We start from the raw sequence: 22932 nt of genomic DNA, 5'->3' as shown, positions 1-22932 counted from the left end.
ATTAAGGTAATTTGTCATGGTGAGGTGAATCACTAATTAACGTGACAGATGTAGAGTCATCACATTAAGTTGAGTTGTCACCCCATTCTACAACGTCATTATCTTTAATCTTTCCCCAAATATGAAACCTTAATAATCCATGGCAACACAACCACCACCATGCGCCGCCACACAACCACCACCATCACAAAATCATGTTTATCTTCCTCGCACAATCCCACTCAAGAACATACCCAACGTCGTCAACCCCGCACCATCTACCACTGCAACTTTTGCCAGAGCGCCACCCTAACTTGGAAATGAAAACCAAACCCAAAAATATCCAAGAAACCCAAAATCGCAAAACACATCAAAATCTTCATCCACCTTCTCCTCCATCACGAATCACATCAATTCATCTCCTTCCACCACAACACAAACATTAACCCCAATTCAAGATGAACCCTAAAACCCCAAATAGAAAAACCCAAATTGAACCCATCTTCATCGCGCCACAACGGTCTCGCAGCTCCTCCATTCTCCACCGTGAATAACCCTAACCGCAAGTTCGTCTTCGTTCAGGCTACCATGCAAACTCCATTACAAGCTCCACAACACTCAAACAACCATCATAAATCGTGCCACCGTCGCGCCTTCATCTTCATCATCGTGGCACAAAACCCTCTTTTGTAAAAACCCAATTGTGAATCTTGTTCTTCATCATAGGTTCACCTTTGGCTCTCCTTCTTCGCGAATCCATTCAAAACCTACGACACAAACCATAGAAAATCCCAGCAGTCTTCATGCCTCACCATGAAATCCAAATCTGCACTCAATTGAGATCAGAAACCACCATGCACTGCCATAAATGAAAGGCCCAAACCCTAATTCCGTGATCCCCTAAATTCGATTATCATAAAATCTCTTTTATTAGTTACACATATTCCATGTAACGTGCTCTGAATGTGTCATGTCGATTAATGATTCCACATCACACTAACAACTCAGGTTAATTTTAACCTGTTAACCCAATTTAACGACAGGAACCCAATTGCATTGATTTTACACTTTTAAGGACTCAATTGAGGAAAAAATAAGGGACCTATTCGAGAAAACTCAACATAAATAAGGACTATCAGAATGATTAAACCTTAAAATATGAATTACATTCATTACATTTATGGAAATTTGAATTACCAAAGGGATTTGTGCATAAAAAGTTGTCGTGTTTCCTTTACACTCATCATGAATTAGATCAATTAAACATGAATTTAAATTATTTAAATTCAGTATAAGTTATTTAATTCAGTATAAAGGAAACAATTGAACCAATTTATGATGAGTAAAAATGATTTAAATTTAGTATAAAGGAAATCATTGATCCAATTTATGATGTAAATTATTTAAATTCACTGTAAATGAAACATTTGATCAAATTTATGATGGGTATAAAGGAAGGATGAGTCTAAATTATTTAAATTCAGTATAAATTATTTAATGAAGTATATAAGAAACAATTGATGCAATTTATGAGAGTATAAAGGAAACATGAGTATTTAATATTAAATTATGAGTTTAAGTTATTTAAATAAAGTATAAATTATTAAATTCAGAATAAAAGAAACAATTGATCCAATTTATTATGAGTATAAAAGATTTAAATTCAGTATAAAGGAAACAATTGATCCAATTTATAATGTAAATTATTTAAATACACGGTAAAGGAAACATAAGTGTAAATTATTTAAATTCTATATAATTTATTTAATTGAGTATAAAAGAAACAATCAATTCAATTTATGATGAATATAAAAGAAACATGAGTATTTAATTCAGTATAAAGAAAGCAATTAATCCAACTTATAATGAGGATAAAGGAAACATGACAACTTCTTTATGCACATATCTTTTTCGGTAATTTGAATTTTCGTGAATATAATTAATGTAATTCATATTTTAACTTAGTTTTAACTCTTTTTGTCTCTTTATGTAATCAGTTACCAATCCCTTTTATTTGAATTTTAACTTCGACAATCGATTACTAGTGAAGTCGTGACCTCCTGTACAACTTTAACATTATGTAATTGATTGTAAGTGCTCGTAATCGATTACTAATGTATAAAAATGTGTAGAGATGTACAATTTCTTCGTTTGAAATCGTGTGAGAACTATATAACTTGTTTATTTATTTATATAAATAAAAAAAATTGTGTAATAATAACGAATTAATGTTTACCTAGAAACGTAAAAACTCTATGAATTGAATGCATAAAGTTTGGTTTGTTAAAAATCACATTTTATCTGCATGTGGGCATGGCAAAGTGTTTCCCCTAAAAAAAACTTGAGCCTTATGCTAAAGTTGTGCACACCTGTGAAATGGTCTATCCTAAGTCGTTAACTAATGTAGTATTAAACTATAAGACATTTTTCTTTTTTTGGTAAACAAAAAATAAATGATAAACGACGATAATTATTTTTGGCACTTTTATTTTAAATTCAATATTTATGAATTTTTACCATACGTATCGGTCTAATGTGATATGGGTGACATAAGTTTATGTAAAATAAAATATTCAGTTTAAAAGTGAAGACTGACGTAATTTTTTTTTAATTTAAGTATTTTTGACTTAAATCAAAACCTGAAATTTAGAAAAATATCAATGTTAATTTTGTATTTAATAAGTCACACTGTTATGAAAATTATAGTATAAATGATATAACAAAATTTTATATTATGAAAAACGAAATTGTAAACAACAATTAAAATAAAAAATTAATTTAGACATTTATACATTATCTCAATTATAACCAAGCTTCACATTGATAAAAAAATATATTAGAGACTACGTTTGAGAAGAAAAAAAAAAGACCAGATTAAATAATACTAACAAAGATTGGGAAAAAAAAGTATTCAACCTGAATAAATGATGATCATCTTCCTCACAAACGTCATCATATGTTAGAAGATCCAAATTCTTCTCCATCACACTTTGATGTCACGAAAAAAATCTAGTTTCTTTTTTTTTACTCTAGTGTCAGTAATTAATTTCATTCAATTTTCAATTAATTACATTTGCATTGCTTACAAGACAAATCAAACTATGCAAATGCATTGTAACTGAACAAATACATTGTATAATTAAAAGAAATACACGAGAACCTACCTAAAAGAGAAGAACTACAAACAACAACATGAAAAGAAAATAGGTTACAAAGATCATGGCAGAGGAAAATAAAGAATGACAACGTGAAAAAAGCAGAAATGAAAATAAATAAATAAATAAATAATGAGAAAGAAATGGTAGATGGTGTGAAGGTTGATGGAGAAAAGTTTCCACCATCAACTTCATTGAGTGATTGTGTCAACATTTGATTACATTTTGAATGGAAGAAATGATGAAGAGGAAGAATCTATTAGAAACCATTAATGCTAAGTTTGAAAATTGAAGGATTGTTATAATTAATTATCGAATGAAGAAGAAAGGAGGAAAACAAAACTATACATATAAGATCTGCGAAAATATAGATTTTAAAAATAAAAGTAGTTTTGAGGCTTTGGTTTATTGTTTGAAAAATTAGTGTTTTTTAATATACATTTTTGTTATTTATTTTATTTTATTTATATTTTTGTCTTAGGGTAAAATAGTCTTTTATCTTTATTTAATTGGTCTAGAAATTAATTAAGGGATGATTTGTTGTTTATAAATCCTAAAAACTCTAAATCAAAGAGAGAAAAGAGAGGAAGAGAGGAGATTGACGTTTTGAGAGAAGAAGAGAAAGAGCAACGGGAAATTCTTAGTGTAAACGATGATTTGTAATGTTTTAGAGTGCTAGATAAATCCTTACGATTGACCAAGGTATGGGGAAACTTATCTTTGTTTGTTTTTTTATTGTTGTATGTCATCAATTATTGATTATCTGGATTGAATAATTATAGTTTTGATGCATATGTGCATAATTACGATTACGATTATTTGTTATTATTGTTGGGTAAGCGTTTGTGTATGCATGAGCATAAAACTTATGTAATATTTGTGATGGGTTTTGCCTATGAATGCATTATTTTATGTTTTGTTGGATTAACCCAATAGAGAGTTTGATACTAAAAGAGAACAAAGTTATCATGCTTGAGGTTTCCATGCAAATATATGTTATAAGTATTGGGTTATTGGATTCCCTTGCTATGTGGAGAATGGGTCAAATAATGTGATCATCAGGTCTCACTTTGTTTAAGTGGAGATGGATTAGATTAGTAAAGAACATTAAAGTGTCATTTGAAGAGAGTGAAAAGTCAAGTGAGAGAGAAAGGAAGAGAAAAGTCATTCACATAACATAAAACATGTACTGGTGTTTTCGTCATTGTGAAGTCACTAACCGTTGGATCGGGCTGAGTTTTTAACCGTGTGTTCCAGACGTATGATTCTTGATTCTGACCGTTCGGATTGTCTATCAAAGTTCTATTTTGGGAGAAAAGAATCTCGCATCAACAGCTTTGTTTGGGAGAATTTCATAAAATCTACACTGCTTTTTTCGTTGTTGTGAAGTTGTTCACTGTTGGATCGGGCTGATTTTTGGATAGTGAGTTTTTGACGTATGGTTCTTCATTCTGACCATTCAGATCGTCAATCAAAGGTCTACTTTGGGAGAAAATAGCCTTGCATTAGCAGCTCCGTTTTGAAGAATTTTCATCTTCTTGGTTCTCATTTATAAGCATTATGTTTCGTTAGTTTGGCTAATTAAAAACCCTATTTGATGTATTTATCGGAGACACTTTTGCACTCTATTGTTGGGGGTATAACATGTCAATGATTAAATTTGGATGATTCAAAATAGAACTTTAATAAACATTTTTGCACTCTATTAAAATTACTAATTTTTAATATTTATATTTATTTAATTTTGTGTGTATTTAGCTGACACTAAATTATATATTTGAATGAGTGTGGTTTTCACATTTAATATGGACCATAGAATACTTTTAATTTATAGGCCTAGGTTTAAAGATAACAAATATTCTTACTCATAATTTTATTTTCTCATTTTTTTTATAAATCTTATCACATTTATTTTTTTATTCACATTTATAAATTTTCTCACACTCATCTATTTTGTCTTCACTCATCTTTCTTTTACATTCAGATCCTTCACATATATTCATCTCGTTAATCCATACTCATTTTTTTCATCTAGGACATCTCATTTATCTACATTTTATCTTTCATCTCCTCCATCCATATTATTTTATTCATCTTCTTCATTCATACTCATCTCCTTTATCGACATTCATCTCCTTCACCCACTTTCATCTTCTTAATTTGCAGTCATCTTCTTAATCCATTATAATTTTTTTTTGTATTATTTAAATATAGAAGTAGTGTATGATTTTCCTTTTAAAATTGTTATCATTAACATCAATAAGGTTGACAAAATTAAACTAATATTAAAAATATATTTTATTTAATATTAGTCTAAATTAAACAAATTTTAGAATGAAAGCATTTCAGCATTGACCATGTCACCGCTAATTTACTTTAATTTAAAAATTATTGATGAATTAGCATCAACAGATGCTAGTTAAAGTTAGCAAATTAACGTATATGCTTTAAGCATCAGATGCAAAACCGATGTTAATAATGTTAATTTTTTACCGATGTTAAATATATTGTAGTGTTATTTTTTTATAAAAGAAACTACTAACTCATTATATTCTTTATTTATTGTATAAATTTTGGTGTGTAAAAGGATTAGAATATTTCAAATGCTTTTTATAATTATTCTATTATTTATTGTTGGTGAAAAAGATAAAAGAAATTTAATCATGATTAAATAAAATTCAATCTTACTAAGTAATTAATTAATTTTATCAGTTGTGAACGATAAAACTTAGATTTCTTTTATATTTGGTATGGGAGAGTGTTATAATTATTTGAACTTTGTTTAAATATTTTTAAATAAAATTTGTATATGATTTTCTCTTGCACTAAGCATATTTATGTTTTAAACTTTTACCTCTTTATTTTGACAAGTTTTAATTGAGAAATCACGGATGCGAATCCATTTACCTAGTAGTAAAAATAAATTAAATTTCATTTTTATGCTTTATTATTAATTCAGCAATTTTTTTTGGGTAGAAGGGTAACATAAATGAAGAGATGCAATTTAAAATGAATATTTAAGAATGCAAAATGTTGGTAATTTAAATTACTCATTTAAAGTAAAAGATAAAATAATTGAAATATTATATTATTAATCTATACTTCTATACTATTAATAAAGGGAATTCACACTTTTAATGTACATAATTTTTTTTAATTTTATCTTTTTAATACTTATTTTTCTAAATTTAAATAAAAAAATTAATTTTTAATTTTATCCTTTTAACAACTATTTTTTGAATTAAAAATTACAAGATAAAAAAAGTCATAATTTTTTGGTTGTTTTTATGATTATGTTTTTATAAAAATTATTTTATAACTTATTCATATTTTTTCAATAATGAAAAATCAATTTATAATTTAATAGACATTTTTCTATAATAAAAAAGTGACACGTGTAGAATAGTATCATATAAAACAAATCATTTTTTTATTGAATATCACATAAAACAATGTACGGTATTTTCGAAAAAAAAATGAAGAAAACGTATATTGTTTATAAATTCAATAGAAGAAGCCACAGACAAAATAAAGTGTTTCCCAAAAGTCAAGTCATTCTTCAATCAGTTTTTCTTAGTTTTGGTATGGTTGTTTTTCTTGTTTGCTCATTCACTCAGCTCATTTCGTTCTCTCAAATTCTCACTTCCACGATCATCGATTCACTCGCTTCCACATCGGGGTGAGTGCCTTTGGAAACAGTGTAATTAATCTTCTTTCATGTTCTCATGTTTTATCGTGTTCACCTCCAAATCGGTGTTGCTGATTGTCTTTCGCTGATCGGGGGATTGGGAATTTCATTCTCACGTTCCGTGTTGTGAGAATTAATTCATGTTTCATTTTTGCATTAATGGCCATGCTATTGCTATATTGCAAACTTATTTGTGTTAATACTTTTCATCTGAGTAATTAATTAGTTTTAGTAATCATCTGCCTCACACAAATGGGAATGTCTGAATATTATTTTATAATCGGTGATTGTCATTATTAGTGTTTCAAAACTAGCTACCTTCATTCTGTGACATAGATGCATATGTATTTAGGTTATCTTAATAATTAAGTAGGTTAAAGAAGTGGCCTTAAGGCTAACTTAAACACAAGCTAAAAAAAATTGTGATTGGCCTCTTGACAAGTAATAGAATTTTTATAATAGATTCTTTAGGTTTTTATAAAACTCATAAAGTATCATTTTTTGGGTCATATATTAATTCTAGGGACCAAGTTACAATAATTTTACAGTTCATTGAAATTGGTTCTGAAGGTGAGTTCAGTTTCTGCGGATCACAAAACTATTTGGAAATGCTGTTATGTTGGGATAATCACATAGACCATTTAAGGTTGTGTAACAACTAAAAATGGTTTTTCAATTGATTTCAGTAAAAAACATCTATTTATTAATTTCTTATGTTCTAATGACCGGTTTGCATACACTTGTTTATATAGATTGAATTTGCATCTCACTTTTTCGTGCTTGAATAGTTATACTCAAAACATCAATCAGGGTTGACAATATAAGAACTTTGTTTCAGGTTTTGAAAGTTTTCCAATTTTGCTTCTTGTTTGGTAATTCTTAAAACTATGTCTGCCACTCAAGTAGACGAGGGAGTTTCTTTGAAACTTCTGGTAAGCAAAAAGACCAACAAAGTCATACTTGCAGAAGCAGGGAAGGACTTTGTGGATGTTCTATTTAGCTTCTTAACAATGCCTTTAGGAACTATCGCCAGACTTGTGCAGAAGTCAGATATGGGACAGGTTGGAGTTGGTTGTTTAAGCTCGTTGTATGGAAGTGTGACAAATCTTCACGACTGTCTGTTGACAGTGACATGCAAGGAAATGCTGTTGCAACCGGGAAACTCATCCGAAGAATATTGTAGGAGTATAAAACTTAACATTGATGACGCTAAGCCCTCGAAGCATTTCATCTGTATGAACTTCCCTAGATGCAGCCATTACCTTTTGAGCACTTTCAAAAATCAAAGATGTAATTGTGGGAATCTTTTGGCCCGTTTAGTTTCTGTCAAAAGTGGCAAAGTCTACAACGGATTTGTAAATGATGTTGCTACTTTCATTGTCACGGACGATCTGGTTGTCATTCCGAATGCAATGGATACAAGCTTTGGTGTCTTACAGAAATTTGGAGTAAAAAGCTTGAGTTCAGTACAGGAAATGACAGTGAATGTCACAAAGAACAAGGTTATTTGTCAATGCCATTTCTCTATTAATTGAAAGCTGGCTGGTTGCTTATTATTGCTAGCTCTGTACATATAACATTTTACCAATTTTTCTTTTTCAATTTATTTATTACGTAATTCCTTCCTATACTGATAGTCCCTTTTTCAGGTACTGGATCTGCTCAAATGTTCTTTGTTGTCAAAGTCAACTTTGACAGATTTGTTCTTAGTACAGAAACCATTGCTCAATAACTCAAATTTTTCTCCTTCTATTGTTGGAAACAGCACTACTACGAATGCAATCCAAATCAAAGTGAAAGTAGTTATGAGAAAATCAGATGGCAAGGTAATGTTTGCTCAAGGGGATGAAGAATTTGTAGACTTCCTTTTTAGTTTTCTAACCCTCCCATTGGGAGGAGTTATTCGGATGTTGGAAGGATATTCTTCAATTGGCAGCGTTGATGGATTGTACAATAGCATTATTGGTATAGATGGAAACAAATATTTGACAGGAAAGGAAGTGAAGAACAGGCTTATTAATCCTGTCCTTGCCCCACAGTTTAAATTGAGCATGCAGATGTTTCCAATTAATGAACAGGACTCAAAGTATCATTGTTATTATCGGTTTAGAGGTAATGAGAGCAATCCTGTCTATATAGCTGATGTAGGCAAGAGTTACGATAAGAATATTGAAGCTTGTAAAGTCCTTAGATTAGTACCACTCAAGTCATCTGCTGGAATTCTCAAAGGTTTTGCCAAGGGTCCAGCAATGTTTATGGCTACTGATGACTTGGTTGTGGAACGAATGTCGCCCACTTCGGCTGTACTTTTACTCAACCGTTTAAAGACACATCTTAATGATGTCGAGGAAAAGGTTGTCACCATTGGCATCAAGGAGGTAAGATGCAGTTTAAAACTTTAGCTTCCCGGTTTTATTATGCCTTTGTTATCGGCTAGAGACAGCCTAGATTGATTTTTACTAGACTATATATGTAGCAGTTACTCATTTTAGCATGTTTCCTTGGTGCAGGGTCTTGGCATATTGAAAGCATCTTTAACCTCAAGATCGGCCCTGACAAACGGTCTCAGCCACTTATTGTTGTTACCTGAAGTTATGGAGCATAAATGGTATCGTTAACACGACTTTGTTGTATATGTGAATACAGCAGAACTTCTGAGAAGTTGTTCTTTAATTTATACTCTACTTTCTAAGGGATTAGTCTCATGGTTTTCCACTGAGAATATCTTTGCTTTCGGTAAAAAATGTTGGAAAAAAAAACACCATTTTGTTGCATTTCTTAAAATCTTGCTTTATTGTCTAATTTTTTTTTCCCTCTTTTCCTTTCGGTTAATGTTAGAATTTTCTGTTTTCCTTCCTATTATGAAAGCATACTTAATCAGTAGAAAATTTCTTATGTTCGAGGGGATAATTTATAGACTCCTACAACTTATTATTTGTTTTATTTAATAGTAAAAGAATTGCACTGACAATCTGAATACTTTTTCTTTTTACTATAACATGTATGTGAAGTTGATTGACTTTTACAATAATTAATTCAAAACCCATCTTATTTTTAACGGAAAAAACGTGATTACTAAATTTCATCGAATTTCAATATTTAGATCCGAGACATTTCATTTAACAAATTCTTGACCCACGTCCTCAAGTTCTGGTTTTCCCCCTATCCTTCAACGAAGTTGTGGAAGATATCAAGGAAAGTAGCGCTTTCTGCGTTTTTATCCGCCATAGCCCGAACGAGCTTACATTCTCCACTTTCTTGGTTTGCGGTGTTTGTTTTCTTGATCATACATGCGGCATTTCCCCTGTTGTTTTCTGACGTATGAAAATACTTTTAGTATTAAAAACCTGTTTTGGCACAATATCAATTACTTGTATGTGTGTGGCATGTCATTGAACTCTAATTAAAGAACTAGAATGAATGAACCATCTTATCTTTCTTCTGTTTACTTTTTCTTGTTCTTGAACTATGCTTCTTCCTTTTCTAGTTGTACCAGTAAAATAGTATTTAAATTCGCACAATAGGCTTTGGATTAAGAGAAACCGAAATCTATATGAACGCAGTGAAATTTTGGTAGTTTTGTCGAACTTATATGCCTGGCTTCTGCCACAACCGGTGTCAAAAGGCTTTTCTGCCTCGGCTAAAATAAAAACCGATGCCTAAAGACGTAAAAATTCCCTCCAAAATTGACCTCTTTACCTGACAGGATTCTACGAAAGTGTTCTTCTTCCTCGCAGTTTTGGAACTTCCTAACGCAACCTCAACAGCTCTTCTTCCCTAGCGCAACATTCTCCTTCGTGACGAAGCTTTTCTTTCACTGGTGGTCCAAGGTGCGCCCCGCATTGGTGCTTCTCTCGTTCATATTTCTCGCATTGGTGCCTCGATTTGACTCGTCGATGTTGTCGTTGCACTACCCCCGCCGCACCGCCCCCGCCACACCGCCCTCGCTGCACCATCCTCGCTGCACCATCCCCGTTGCTCCGCCCCCACTACACCACTTCCCTTGGTCGTGTTGCTCTCGCGTTCATCTTTCTCTTTGTAGCGGCTTCTTCTTCGAGGTAAGTATTTTGAAAAACCTTCCAACTTTATAGATGAGTGTAGCAGAGAAATTCTTGATTGTTACCTGCTCTGGAATTCTTGATATTTTTTGTAACATTTTTGTTCAAACTATAACTTTTAATTTAAATTTAAAGTAACATAAATTAATTTTATTACATTAAAATAAAATCACTTAGAGAAAATGCCAACATGATATAAACAAGTGTGATAGAGAAACATAGAAAGTATCGAAACAGAAAAAAAAAGTGGTGTGAACGGGATTCGTGTTATTATGTTTTTAATAAAAAAAAAGTAATGTTTTAACGATTTTTTTTATATACAGTTGATTAATAAAGATATCTCAATTCTTAGTTTCACATAAACTTTAAGGTTAGAAATAATGAAACTAACTAATGTGTTGTTTCTTTTTGTTTAGATATTGTATTTTTGTGGTGAGGTTTTATACGTGGACATTCTTGATAGTTGATCGACTTTCACACAACTAGGTTCCTATTATTAATATTTTCCTTTTAATATGAACATGTAATTATTTGTTCGCTTCAATATATTGTTTGCTTGAATATATTGTATGTTGCATATGTAATTATTTATTTGTTTGAATATATATTGTTGTTGTGCATTAGCCTTAGTTTTGCGTTTGAGATTCAATACAAAAATTATTTACTATCTCCAGATTTTTTTGAACAAATGTACTTTTAAAAATGAATAGAGAGGAGATGGTAATAATAATTTACAAGTATTGAATCTTGAATTGTCCGGTTGAAAAGTTTAAGAGTAATAATTTTTTCATAGTTTATTAATACATATCAATTTTAATATACATGTCTTAAATTTCATGAAATTTTGCAGTTGTGTTTTGTATATCTTCGGGTGCATATTTGATTGTGATTTATAATAACTTTCATTTCGTGTAACTTGAAGACCAATGCGAAATGCTGGCAAAATTTCGTGAAATTCTAGATATGTTGTTTAAAATTTATATGTTTAATAAACTAAAAAAAGTGAATCTTCTTGAATGGGATAGGGTCACACCTTGAATACAAACACGATCAAACTGATCATTCAAGATTATTGAAATTGTGTAAACAATTTCAGTAAACATGCATACGGATAGAGGGTGGATTAATTTACCACGCATCAGCACTGAGTAGGAGAGAGGGGTAGAAGAATTTATAGAGTTTGCGCAACGTAATGCGAGTACAAGTGGTGATCATGAAGTCAAGTTTAGATGTCCCTGTGTGAACTGTTTGAATAGGAGGAAGTTGAATGCAACTGATATTAGGGAACATCTTATCTGTGATGGTTTCATACGAAGTTATACAACATGTATATGGCACGGCGAGGCAACAGACTTTCCAACTATGTGTCCAACTGAAAATGTATATGATTCCACCATGGATATGGAAGATTGACCAGAAGAAGACAACTTAGAGGACATGATCCGCGATGTTGGCGCAGAAGCTTTTGCCCAAGCACATGTGTATGAAACGATGTCCACAGATGCGGAGACTCCTTTATATGTCGGTTCAACTAAGTGCACACGGTTGTCAGCGGTGTTAAGGCTCATGAATTTAAAGGCGAGCAATGGATGGACTGATAACAGTTTTATAGAATTGTTGTCGTTGTTGAATGAAATGCTGCCAGATGGAAATACATTACCCACTCGTAATTATGATGCAAAAAAAATTCTTTGTCCGATGGGTATGAAGTATAAACGGATACATGCATGTCCGAATGATTGCATATTGTATAGGAATGAGTACGATGTTTTGACAAAGTGTCCAAAATGTGGGTTATCACGATACAAGGCAAAAACCAACGGTGAAGATAGTGGTCACACAGAAAAGAATGATTTTGCTTTGAAAGTAGTTTGATACCTTCCACTCGTGGCCAGACTTAAGCGTTTGTTCGCGAATCTCAAAGACGCTAAAAACCTAAGATGGCATGCAGTTGAGAGAACAATTGATGCGTTGATTCAAGTGGAATACAATTAAAAATAAAAACAGTGAGCACAATCAGAGACCTCTCGTATGAACTTGTGGAAATTATTAGAATGTAAGTTTGCATCAATAAATCTCACCAACCAATTAATGATGAAAATGGATTTGTAGTCATTGAAAATGGAAGATGGAGGTAATGTGTTTGATCATATTAATAAGTTCAATGAATTAGTATTCACATCTATAAATGAATTAGTATTCACATCTATAAATGCAGTAGATGAGAGGAACAATTATTATTTTTGTTGGTATCAATGCCAAAGTCTATAAGCCACTAGTGTAGTCAATTCTAGCATGGAAGAGTACACTAGAACTAGTGATGTGGTGAGATCAAAGGAGAGTGAACAAATGATGTGTGATGATCAAAGCTCAGAAGTCAAATATTAGTAACTAAAGGAGAGTCAAGAAAGAAATATGGTTACCAACAAGGTAAATTTCAACCGAATAATGTTCAGGGCAGTGCCATTCTTGTGAAGAGTTTGAACAACACATGAGAGAAATGATAAGGAAATGTGCTTATGGATATTGTTGGAAGTCTCACATCGACTAGAGATAAGACTGATTCATAGTTTATAAGTGGGTGCAAACCTCACCCTATAAGCCGGTTTTGTAGGGTTGAGTTAGGCTTAAAGTCCACTTCTAACATGATATCAACCTCACCCTACAAGCTGGTTTTGTGGGACTGAGTTAGGCTTAAAGTCCACTTCTAACATGGTATCAGAAACATGGTTAGAGCCTATCCTAGCGATTCCCACATCGACTAGAGATAAGGTCAATTCACAGTTTATAAATGGATGCAAACCTCATCCTATAAGCCGATTTTGTGGGATTGAGTTAGGCTTATAGTCCACTTCTAACATATATAAAAAAGATAGGTTATTTTTCATTTTCTGTTTTGCATCAATCAACTGTTGGTGGTTTATTATTATTACTTTCTCTATACAACAAAAATAAATATGGTAGCAAAAATTTTAATTCCAAAACCGTTAGTGATTAATTTTAAATTTGGTTGCTAAACAAGAATTACTAACTTGATCGCTAACAAGTCTAAAAATTGTCACTTTTATATTTAGGAGACCAATTTAATGATCGAAATTTTGCTCGCTAATTTGGTTGTAAGAGTAAAATTGTATAGTGACTTTTTTTTTCGATGGTTAATAGAGAAAAATTTATATTAAATTTTGAAAAAAAAATATGTTGCAAATATGATAGTATAGTGACACATAATTTTTTATAAATATTAAGTACGATTTTTAATTTAATTAAATAAGTTTTCAATGGATAAATTTGTGTAAAAAATATAAACTAGCGACCAATAATTTTGATAACTAAATAACAGACTCAAATATTTTAGTGACAAAATATCAGGAACTAATTTTATGTATAAAATTTTTACTTGCTTATAAACAATTTTATAACTTATTTATATATGCTAAAAATTTAATCATACTAACTCCAATATATATAATGTAATAAAAAATAGTATAAAAGTTTAAAATATGCATATTACGTTGCAAGGCCTGGTTCTGCCCAATAAGCTACTTAGAAGTGCTCTGCAACTTCAGCATCAACGCCAACAGCTTTTTCAATTCCACATGCTATATACAACAACTAGATCTTGCTATTTAATGTTATCAATTGAATAATAAAATAAAAATAAAAATAAAAATAAAAAATAAAAATACACTAATTAAAAATTTATGGAAAATCAACCATAGTAATAAATATATTTTTATGAAAAAAAAGTTATGTTTGTAGATTAATGACAAAACAATTTCAAACCCTAATTACTGTATTAAATATACTTAGCGATTAACAAATTTTTGATAATTAATATAATAGTTAATTCAGTCACTAATTCAATTACTAAAATATTATATTTAGTGGTGGCAAAAAAAATTTCAGTCACTAATTATCAAATTAAACATATTTAGTAATCAATAAATTTTCAACCACTAATACACTATTTAATTTAGTAGTTAATTTGGTCGTTAAAACAAATTTTGATCACTAATTAACATATTAAACATATTCAGCTACCAACAAGGTTTTAGTTATTAATACTATATTTAATTCGATCTCTAAAATATTACCTTTAGCAATTACAAATTTTCAATCTCTAATTATTATATTAAACATATTTAGCAACCAACAAATTTCGATCATTAATATAATATTAATTCGATCATTAAAATTATTTATTTTATTTTCATAATAACCACCAATTTAAAAATTAGAAATTAGCAATCCAAAACTTTTATCATTATTTGTATCTGAGTCACTAATTAAATTATTATCCCTAGAAAAGTAATTAATCACTATTTCAGTCGTAAATTTGTATTATTTCAATAATTAAAAATATTTTTTTTCTTAGCATTTGTGATTTATTTAATAAACTTTAACTAAGATAAATATTGAAAATAAATAGGTTCGTATTCACTCAATAAACAATTAATATTTATATTTATTAAATTAATATTAACTGTTAACCAAAATTTTGTTTAATAAAAAAAATTTAAAAATATATATATTTTTTAAAATTTCTTGTTTTAAAAAATTAAGTTAGTGTTAAAACAAATATTTATTTATTAAAATAAATTGAAAATAATTTTAGATTTTTAATGATTTGAAGAAATTATCTTTTTATTCTATTAAAGTGGATTAAGTCGATATTAATAATATCACTATTTAACTGACAATAACATTTAAAAACTAAATTTATGTTTTCTATAATATAAATAACTTTGATTATGTCATCTACAACTATAAAATTTGATTATATAAATCTATTTTATATTTAATCCTCTATCTCTCCGGGTCACTTTAAACCTGCCAAATCCAACAATTTTCTATTTAGGTATAGTTTTGTTTTCCTCGTTTGTTCTTCATTTGATAATTAACTATAACAATCTTTCAATTTTCAAACTTAGCATTGATGGTTTCTGTTTCGAGTACAAGGTTGAAGTTCCTTACTCAAAACATTTTAGGTTATCTTGAAGACCAGAGGGGTTTCTTAGTGATCATTCCAAGTTATCTTGTAGACCGGACGAGCTCTCTAGTGGTCTTCCAAGTTACTTTCTCCGTTCTCACTCCTCCTTCTCCTAGCCGTGTGGGTAGGCACTTGTCAAAGGCACTCCGACGCTCAAGTTAGTGATGTAACCGAGCACTTGGCATAATAAGTAATGCATGTATTGTGCATCGTGATCTTAAAGTCATACTTGAAACCTTTATTTATACTAGTTTTGATGGGCCTTTACCTTTCGCTGGCCTAATGACGGCCAAATCACACCTTAATTTGCATTAGGGGCTTAATGAGTTATTATAGTTTATAATCTAACCATGTGGTTGGCCTAGGTGGTCAGCCTGGGTGGCCGGTCGGCCTAGTTTGGTGGTGCCAGGAGACCGTATGATACACAGTCTGGTTGTCGGCTTGGGTGGTTGGTTGACCTAGTCTAGTGGTGCTAGGAGATTGTACGGTACACAAGCCCCCCAAGCCCGAGCATGATGCTAATTATGCGAAGGGGCTCTACACCTATCGCATCTGATAAAGACGAGTTCTCCGATTGGCTTTTGTCTCTATGTCCTCTTTGTTCATTGATTAAGATGACTGGTTTGAAGACTAAAACGGTTCGTGCCCTGGTCGACCAAGCAGGATAGGCTACTGATCCTGCTTGAGGGGCATGTCTTGGAGATCTGCGGTCATTAAATTTTCGTGAGGTCAATCAAGACTCCTAAGATGAAGATCCACGGTCGTCGACCTTCGTTGTTGCTGGTAAAGATTCCTTTGAGGTCGAACACTTGATGCCAAATTTGGCTAAGTACCTATGAGGCTGAACGGCCGAATAGTTGAGGCCGGATGGCTGAATTGTTGAACACTTGATGTCAAATTTTGCTAAGTACCTATGAGGCCGAACGATCGAATAGTTGAGGCCGGATGGCCGAATTATTGAACACTTGATACCAAATTTGGCTAGATGGACAGGCGAGCAGTTGAGGTCGAATGACCGAATAGTTAAGGCCAGATGGTCGAATAGTTGAGGCCAAATGGCCGAATAGTTGAGGACGAATGACCGAATAGTTGAACGTTTGATGCCAAATTTGGCTAAGTATTTGTGACGCCGAATGGAAGGTTGAGCAGTTGAGGCAGATGGCCGAATAGTTGAGGCCGAATCGCCGAATTGTTGAACGTTTGATGCCAAATTTGGCTAAGTATCTATGAGGTCGAATGGAAGGTCGAGCAGTTGAGGCCTGATGGCCGAATAGTTGAGGCCGGATGGCCGAATTGTTGAATGTTTGATGCCAAATTTTGCTAAGTACTTGTGAGGCCGAATGGAAGGCCGAGCAGTTGAGGCCGAATTGCCGAATAGTTTAGGTCGGATGGCCGAATAATTGAGGCCGGATGGCCAAATTATTGAATGTTTGATGCCAAATTTGACTAAGTACCTGTGAGGCCGAAGGATAGAATGGCCAAATACCTTCAGTGAAGATCCATGGTCGCCGACCTTGGGTGAGGCCGACCGCAATTCCTTTTGTGAAGATCCACGGTCACTGACCTTCGATGAGGCTGGTCAGGATTCCTTTGGTGAAGATCCATGGTCGCCGACCTTGGGTGAGGCCGGCCGGGATTCCTTTGCTGAAGATCCACGGTCACCGACCTTGGGTGAGGCCGGTCGGGATTCCTTTGGTGACGATCCACGGTCACCGACCTTCGATGAGGCCGACCGGGATTCCTTTAGGGAAGATCCACGGTCGTCGACCTTTGATGAGGTCAGCCGAGATTCCTTTGGTGAAGATCAACAGTCGCCGACCTTTGATGAGGTCGGTCGAGATTCCTTTGGTGAAGATCCACGGTCGCCGACCTTGGTGAGGCTGGCCGTGATTTCTTTGGTGAAGATCCATGGTCACTAACCTTCGATGAGGCGGGTCGAGATTCCTTTGGTGAAGATCCACGGTTATCGACCTTCAATGAGGCCGACCGAGATTCTTATGGTGAAGATCCACGATCGTCGACCTTCGATGAGGCAGGCCAGGATTCCTTTGGTGAAGATCCACGGTCGCCAACCTTGGGTGAGGCTCGCCATGATTCCTTTGGTGAATATCCACGGTCACCGGCCTTCGATGAGGCGGGTTGGGATTCTTTTGGTGAAGATCCACGGTCGGCAACCTTGAGTAAGGTCGGTCGCGATTACCGACCTTTGATGAGGCCGGCGGGGACTCCTTTGTTGAAGATCCACGGTCACCAACCTTGGGTGAGGCCGGTCGGGATTCCTTTGGTGAAGATCCATGGTCGTCGACCTTCGATGAGGCCAGCCGGGATTCCTTTGGGGAAGATCCATGGTTGCCGACCTTTGATGAATCGATCTTGGGTGAGGCCCGCCGGGATTCCTCTGTTGAAGATCCACTATGCTGACCTTCGGCTAAGTTAACAGTGAGTCCGACCAAGTTGACAGTGGTTCCTTTCGAAACTCTTCGTTCATCAACTTGGGTTTCATCTGAACCGGGCGGTAGTGGTTTCATCAATGAACTCGTCGTTCACCGCTCGACCAAGTTGACAGTGGTTGCTTTTGGAACCTTCCGTTCATCAACTTGGGCTTTATCTGAACTGGGCGGAAGTGGTTCGTTAATGAACTTGCCGTTCACCGCCCAACCAATCATTGAGGTCAAACACTTGAGACCAAATTTGGCTAAGTGGTGAATGCGTCATTGGACCCTGAATAAATCTTGAACAATATAATATTGAATAATAAAATGAATTTAAGATAGTTATATCAAAATAGTTATCTATAAAGCCACAGAAGCTTGTTGACGCTAATGAGACCAAATTGGTCGGTCAAAGAGACTCGAGTGAGTGTTCACGGAGAACTTTCCTCACCGATCGGTAAGCTCTCGATTGATCAAGTGGTTTGTATGCAGGATCTTATCACCTATACTAAGAGGTAAAGGTATGACCGGACGACTGAGGACATAGGAGGCCGAGAAGTTGAGGACAAGGTATGACCGAACGGTTGATTCCCAACACTTGACACCAAATGGTTGAATATCTATGAGGCCAAGTTTGAGAAAGTACCTGAGAGGTCAAGGTATGACCGGACGACTGAGGCCATGGTAGGCCAAGAAGTTGAGGCCAAGGTATGGCCGGACGGTTGATTCCCAACACTTGAGGCCAAATGGTTGAATACTTGTGAGGCCAAGTTTGAGAAAGTACCATAGAGGTCAAGGTATGACCGGATGATTGAGGCCATGGGAGTCCGAGAAGTTGAGGCCAAGGTATGGTCAGATGACTAATTCTCAACACTTGGGGCCAAAGTATGGCCTAACTTTAATGGTCGAGGCCGGATGGTGGAGGTTGGATGACTGAGCAATTAAGGTTCTTTAAAGCACCACTCATTGGTTCCTTATGCCTACAATGGGGAATACTCGCTCGGTCCCATGGTGGGCGCCAAAATGTTTCGGGTATAGGGTTGAAGTCCCTTACTCAAAGCACTCCAAGTTATCTTGAAGACCGGACGACTTCCTTAGTGATCCTCCCAAGTTATCTTGTAGGCCGGACGGGCTCCCTAGTGGTCCTCCATCCTCCAAGTTACTTTGTTTGTTCTCCCTCCTCCCTATCCAAGTTGTGTGGGTGGACACCTGTCAAAGACACTCCGACGCTCAAGTTAGTAATGTAACCAAGCGGTTGGCATAACAAGTAATGCATGTATTGTGCATCGTGATCTTAAAGATCACGCCTTAATTTGATGGGCCTTTACCTTTCGTTGGCCTAATGACGGCTCAATCACACCTTCATCTGCATTAGGGGCTTAATGAGTTATTATCGTTTATAATCTAACGAAGTGGTTGACCTAGGTGGTCGACCTGATCAGTGGTCGGCCTGGATAGTCGGTCGATCTAGTCTGATGGTGTTAGGAAACCGTACGATACACAGTTTGTTTGTCGACTTGGGTGGTTGGTCAACCTAGTATGATAATAATAGGAGAAAAATTACAATGTATTTGTTCAATCACAATGCATTTGCATAGTTTAATTTGTCTTCTATGCAATGTAAATGTAATTAATTGAAAATTGAATGAAATTGTTTAATTTGTCTTCTATGCAATGTAAATGTAATTAATTGAAAATTGAATGAAATTAATTACTGGCACTAGAGTAAAAAAGACAAACTAGATTTTTTTTTTCGTTACATCAAAGTGATATTGGAGAAGAATTTGGATCTTCTAATACGTTTGTGAGGAAGATTATCATCATTTATTGAGGGTTGAATACTTTTTTTTTATCCCAATCTTTGTTAGTATTATTTAATGTGTCCTTTTAATTCTTTTTCTCAAACGTAGAACGTAGGTCTCTAATATTTTTTTTATCAATGGGAAGCTTGGTTATAATTGAGATAATGTATAAATATGTCTTCATTATGTATTTTTAATTTATTGTTTACAATTTCGTTTTCCATAATCTAAAATTTTGTTACATCATTCAGACTTACACTATGGTTTATTATATTCAAAACTAAAATTGATATTTTTTCTAAATTTCAGATTTTGATTTAAGTCAAAATCGATTAAATTAAAAAAAAAACAAAAATTTACTTGACTCTTCACTTTTAAGCTGGATATTTTATTTTATATAAATTTAAGCCACCCGTATCACATTAACAGACTTATCATAAAACTTCATAACACTAGTACAAAAATAGTATAATGTCATGCATTCAACGTTAAATCACTGAATAATCAACGTTAAAAATGAGCGGAAACTTTCAATGACTTTTAATTTCGACGTCAAAAAGTTAGTGAATTCAATAAAAATTTAATTTGAGCAGAAGATTGAAAATTTATTCACTTTATCTTAACGCGCGATACCTTTCTTCTCTTCTCAAACTTTTCTCGAACAAGTTTGACGAGCATCATATGTCAGTTTTCTTTCATTTGATATAAATGCATATTAATTAATTACTTTGTTCCGATGAACCCACCTTTTGAAGGTTAGTTTTCGTTTTGAATTTTTTGTTGAACTTGAACTTGTTTGTTATTATTGTTTGCGATTGATACTACACTACACATAGTTCATGCTTTATAAAATACCAAAAACTGAAATTTGTTTTTTTTTTAAGTTTAACGTCGCCGTTAAAAGTCCAAGACGCGATTTTTGTACTAGTGTAAATATTGAATTTAGAAATTCAGTTTTGTGATAGTGATTGTAATTTTGGATCCTACATTTTATAAAATTTGTAATTTTAGTTGACAGTTGTTTCTAATTTTTGTTCTTGAATTTTTAACTATTTATAATGTTGTTTAATTTTCATTGCGTCATATTCAAAGTAAATAGAAAAGTTTGAGTAAATAAAAATCAAAGGATGAAGACAAAACCGAAAACGAAATTCAATAACGAAAATTGTGAATAAATGTAAGTATACAGACTAAAATTGCATGAAAAAAAAAATTATGACTAAAATTGTGAATTTTGTAAAATAAAAGTGGCAAAAGAAATTATCGTTGTTTATGATTTATTTTTTGTTTACCAAAGAAAAGAAAAATGTCTTGTGGTTCAATACTACATTAGTTAACGACTTAGGAACCTCCACCTCCTCGACAACCTCCACCGCCACAGCCACCTCCACCTCCACAACCTCCACCGCCACAGCCACCCCCACAGCCATGATGACCACTTGAATGATGACCAGTGGAACCATAACTATTTACAGCCATTGTCATGGCCGGTATAGAAACCAAACCACCATCGATTCTTCTGGTTCTACCTTCACTGCCACGACCCTGCAATCTTCCACCACTCTTGCTTTTGCTCTTATCTCTTGGGTTTCTATCTCGGGAGCAAAAACACCCCATCCTTTTCCTTTTCCTGTCACTGCTTTTCATCTTCACGTTCCTATATATAATATTATAGACCTAAACCACTACAAAAAAGTAGGGCATTACCGAAGGCCAGAAGCCCTCGGTAAATGCCACAGGCCGTCGATAATGGGTGTTTACCGAAGGCTTATCGACGGCCAAAAATCCTTCGGTAAATCCCTTGTCGCTAACAATTACCGAGGGCTTTCGCCCTTCGGTAATTACCGAGGGCCAAAAGCCTTCGGTAATTACCGAAGGGCGAAAGCCTTCGGTAATTACCGAAGGGCAGAAGCCCTCGGTAATTACCGAAGGCCAGAAGCCTTCGGTAATGACCAAACGAGGGTATTTACCGAAGGGCAGAAGCCTTCGGTAATGACCAACAGTGGGCATTTACCGAAGGGCAAAAGCCTTCGGTAAATTGCAGAGCAGGTTTCAGAGAAATGACATTTCTTGTGCAACCCAGACCTGTATATCAAATTTCAATTACAAACAGACCTGCATATCAGTTTTCAAGCACATACAAACATGCATAATGTGCATCTCAAAGATGCAATCAATTATCAGGAATACATTGAACATCAATTAATCCATAGAACATCCATTAATGTATAGATAATGTAATTATAGTTCAAATATAAAACAATGTAACAAAAGGATGTTCTAACATCCAAAGTCTGGAAGTAGATAAAATTAACACTGAAATGATATAAAGTCCAAAATGTTATAATATCTAAATGTTTGTCTAAGTTATAATAAAAAAATGAAACTAATAATGTACATAACTATCATCAGAATGATCTTCATCATCCTGCTCCTCTACTGATGGGTGGACTGGTGTGGGTTGGACTGATGAGGGTTGGACTGATGAGGGTTGGACTGATGTGGGCTGCTGAGTGGCAGCAGGTGATGAGGAGGGTCGTGACTGGGTGGGAGGGATATTTTGTACGTCCTGTGAGGTTTGAGGCAAGACTCTCATGACCAGGGCCTTAAAGTTTGTAAACTTTGCTCTGAGATCAGTGATCTCCTGGTCACGTTGATGGAGTTCCTGCCTGAGTTGAAGAATGACCTCGTCAGGAGTACTGGTGGAAGAAGAAGGCTGGTGCTTCAGAGTACCTCCTCTGGATGCTGTATAGTTTGCAGCAAGCTATCCCGCACCATACACTCGTCCTTTTTTCTTCCCACCAACGATGTCGATCCAGCACTGTGTC

General features: G+C 34.0%; 2 protein-coding genes across 3 annotated transcripts; one reads left to right on the top strand and one right to left on the bottom strand.

Moving 5' to 3' along the window:
• Positions 1-6668: 6668 nt before the first annotated feature.
• On the top strand, positions 6669-9624 carry LOC108327790 (uncharacterized). Of its 2 annotated transcripts, none has more exons than XM_017561496.2 (4): positions 6669-6813; positions 7661-8324; positions 8472-9200; positions 9333-9624. In XM_017561496.2, exons 2-4 carry the CDS (start codon positions 7710-7712, stop codon positions 9438-9440), a joined length of 1452 nt encoding a protein of 483 aa, XP_017416985.1. In that variant the 5' UTR covers positions 6669-6813; positions 7661-7709; the 3' UTR covers positions 9441-9624. The 2 variants fall into 2 exon arrangements, with proteins under 2 accessions (XP_017416985.1, XP_017416986.1); XM_017561497.2 differs by having other exon boundaries at positions 6669-6834.
• Positions 9625-21445: 11821 nt separating this feature from the next.
• On the bottom strand, positions 21446-21751 carry LOC128195323 (uncharacterized). Its single transcript, XM_052872582.1, has one exon. It carries the CDS (start codon positions 21749-21751, stop codon positions 21446-21448), a length of 306 nt encoding a protein of 101 aa, XP_052728542.1.
• Positions 21752-22932: the final 1181 nt, after the last annotated feature.

Source organism: Vigna angularis, chromosome 2 (assembly GCF_016808095.1).
Source record: "Vigna angularis cultivar LongXiaoDou No.4 chromosome 2, ASM1680809v1, whole genome shotgun sequence".
NCBI lineage: Eukaryota > Viridiplantae > Streptophyta > Magnoliopsida > Fabales > Fabaceae > Vigna > Vigna angularis.
This window is presented reverse-complemented; position numbering and strand designations above follow the sequence as displayed.

Bases quoted from the DNA above. Each gene is read 5' to 3' on its own strand.
- LOC108327790 (XM_017561496.2), top strand. From the start codon at position 7,710: ATGTCTGCCACTCAAGTAGACGAGGGAGTTTCTTTGAAACTTCTGGTA. The intron at 8,325-8,471 runs GTTATTTGTCAA...TCCCTTTTTCAG, and splicing joins TGAATGTCACAAAGAACAAG to GTACTGGATCTGCTCAAATG. The intron at 9,201-9,332 runs GTAAGATGCAGT...TCCTTGGTGCAG, and splicing joins TCACCATTGGCATCAAGGAG to GGTCTTGGCATATTGAAAGC.
- LOC128195323 (XM_052872582.1), bottom strand. From the start codon at position 21,751: ATGAAAAGCAGTGACAGGAAAAGGAAAAGGATGGGGTGTTTTTGCTCC.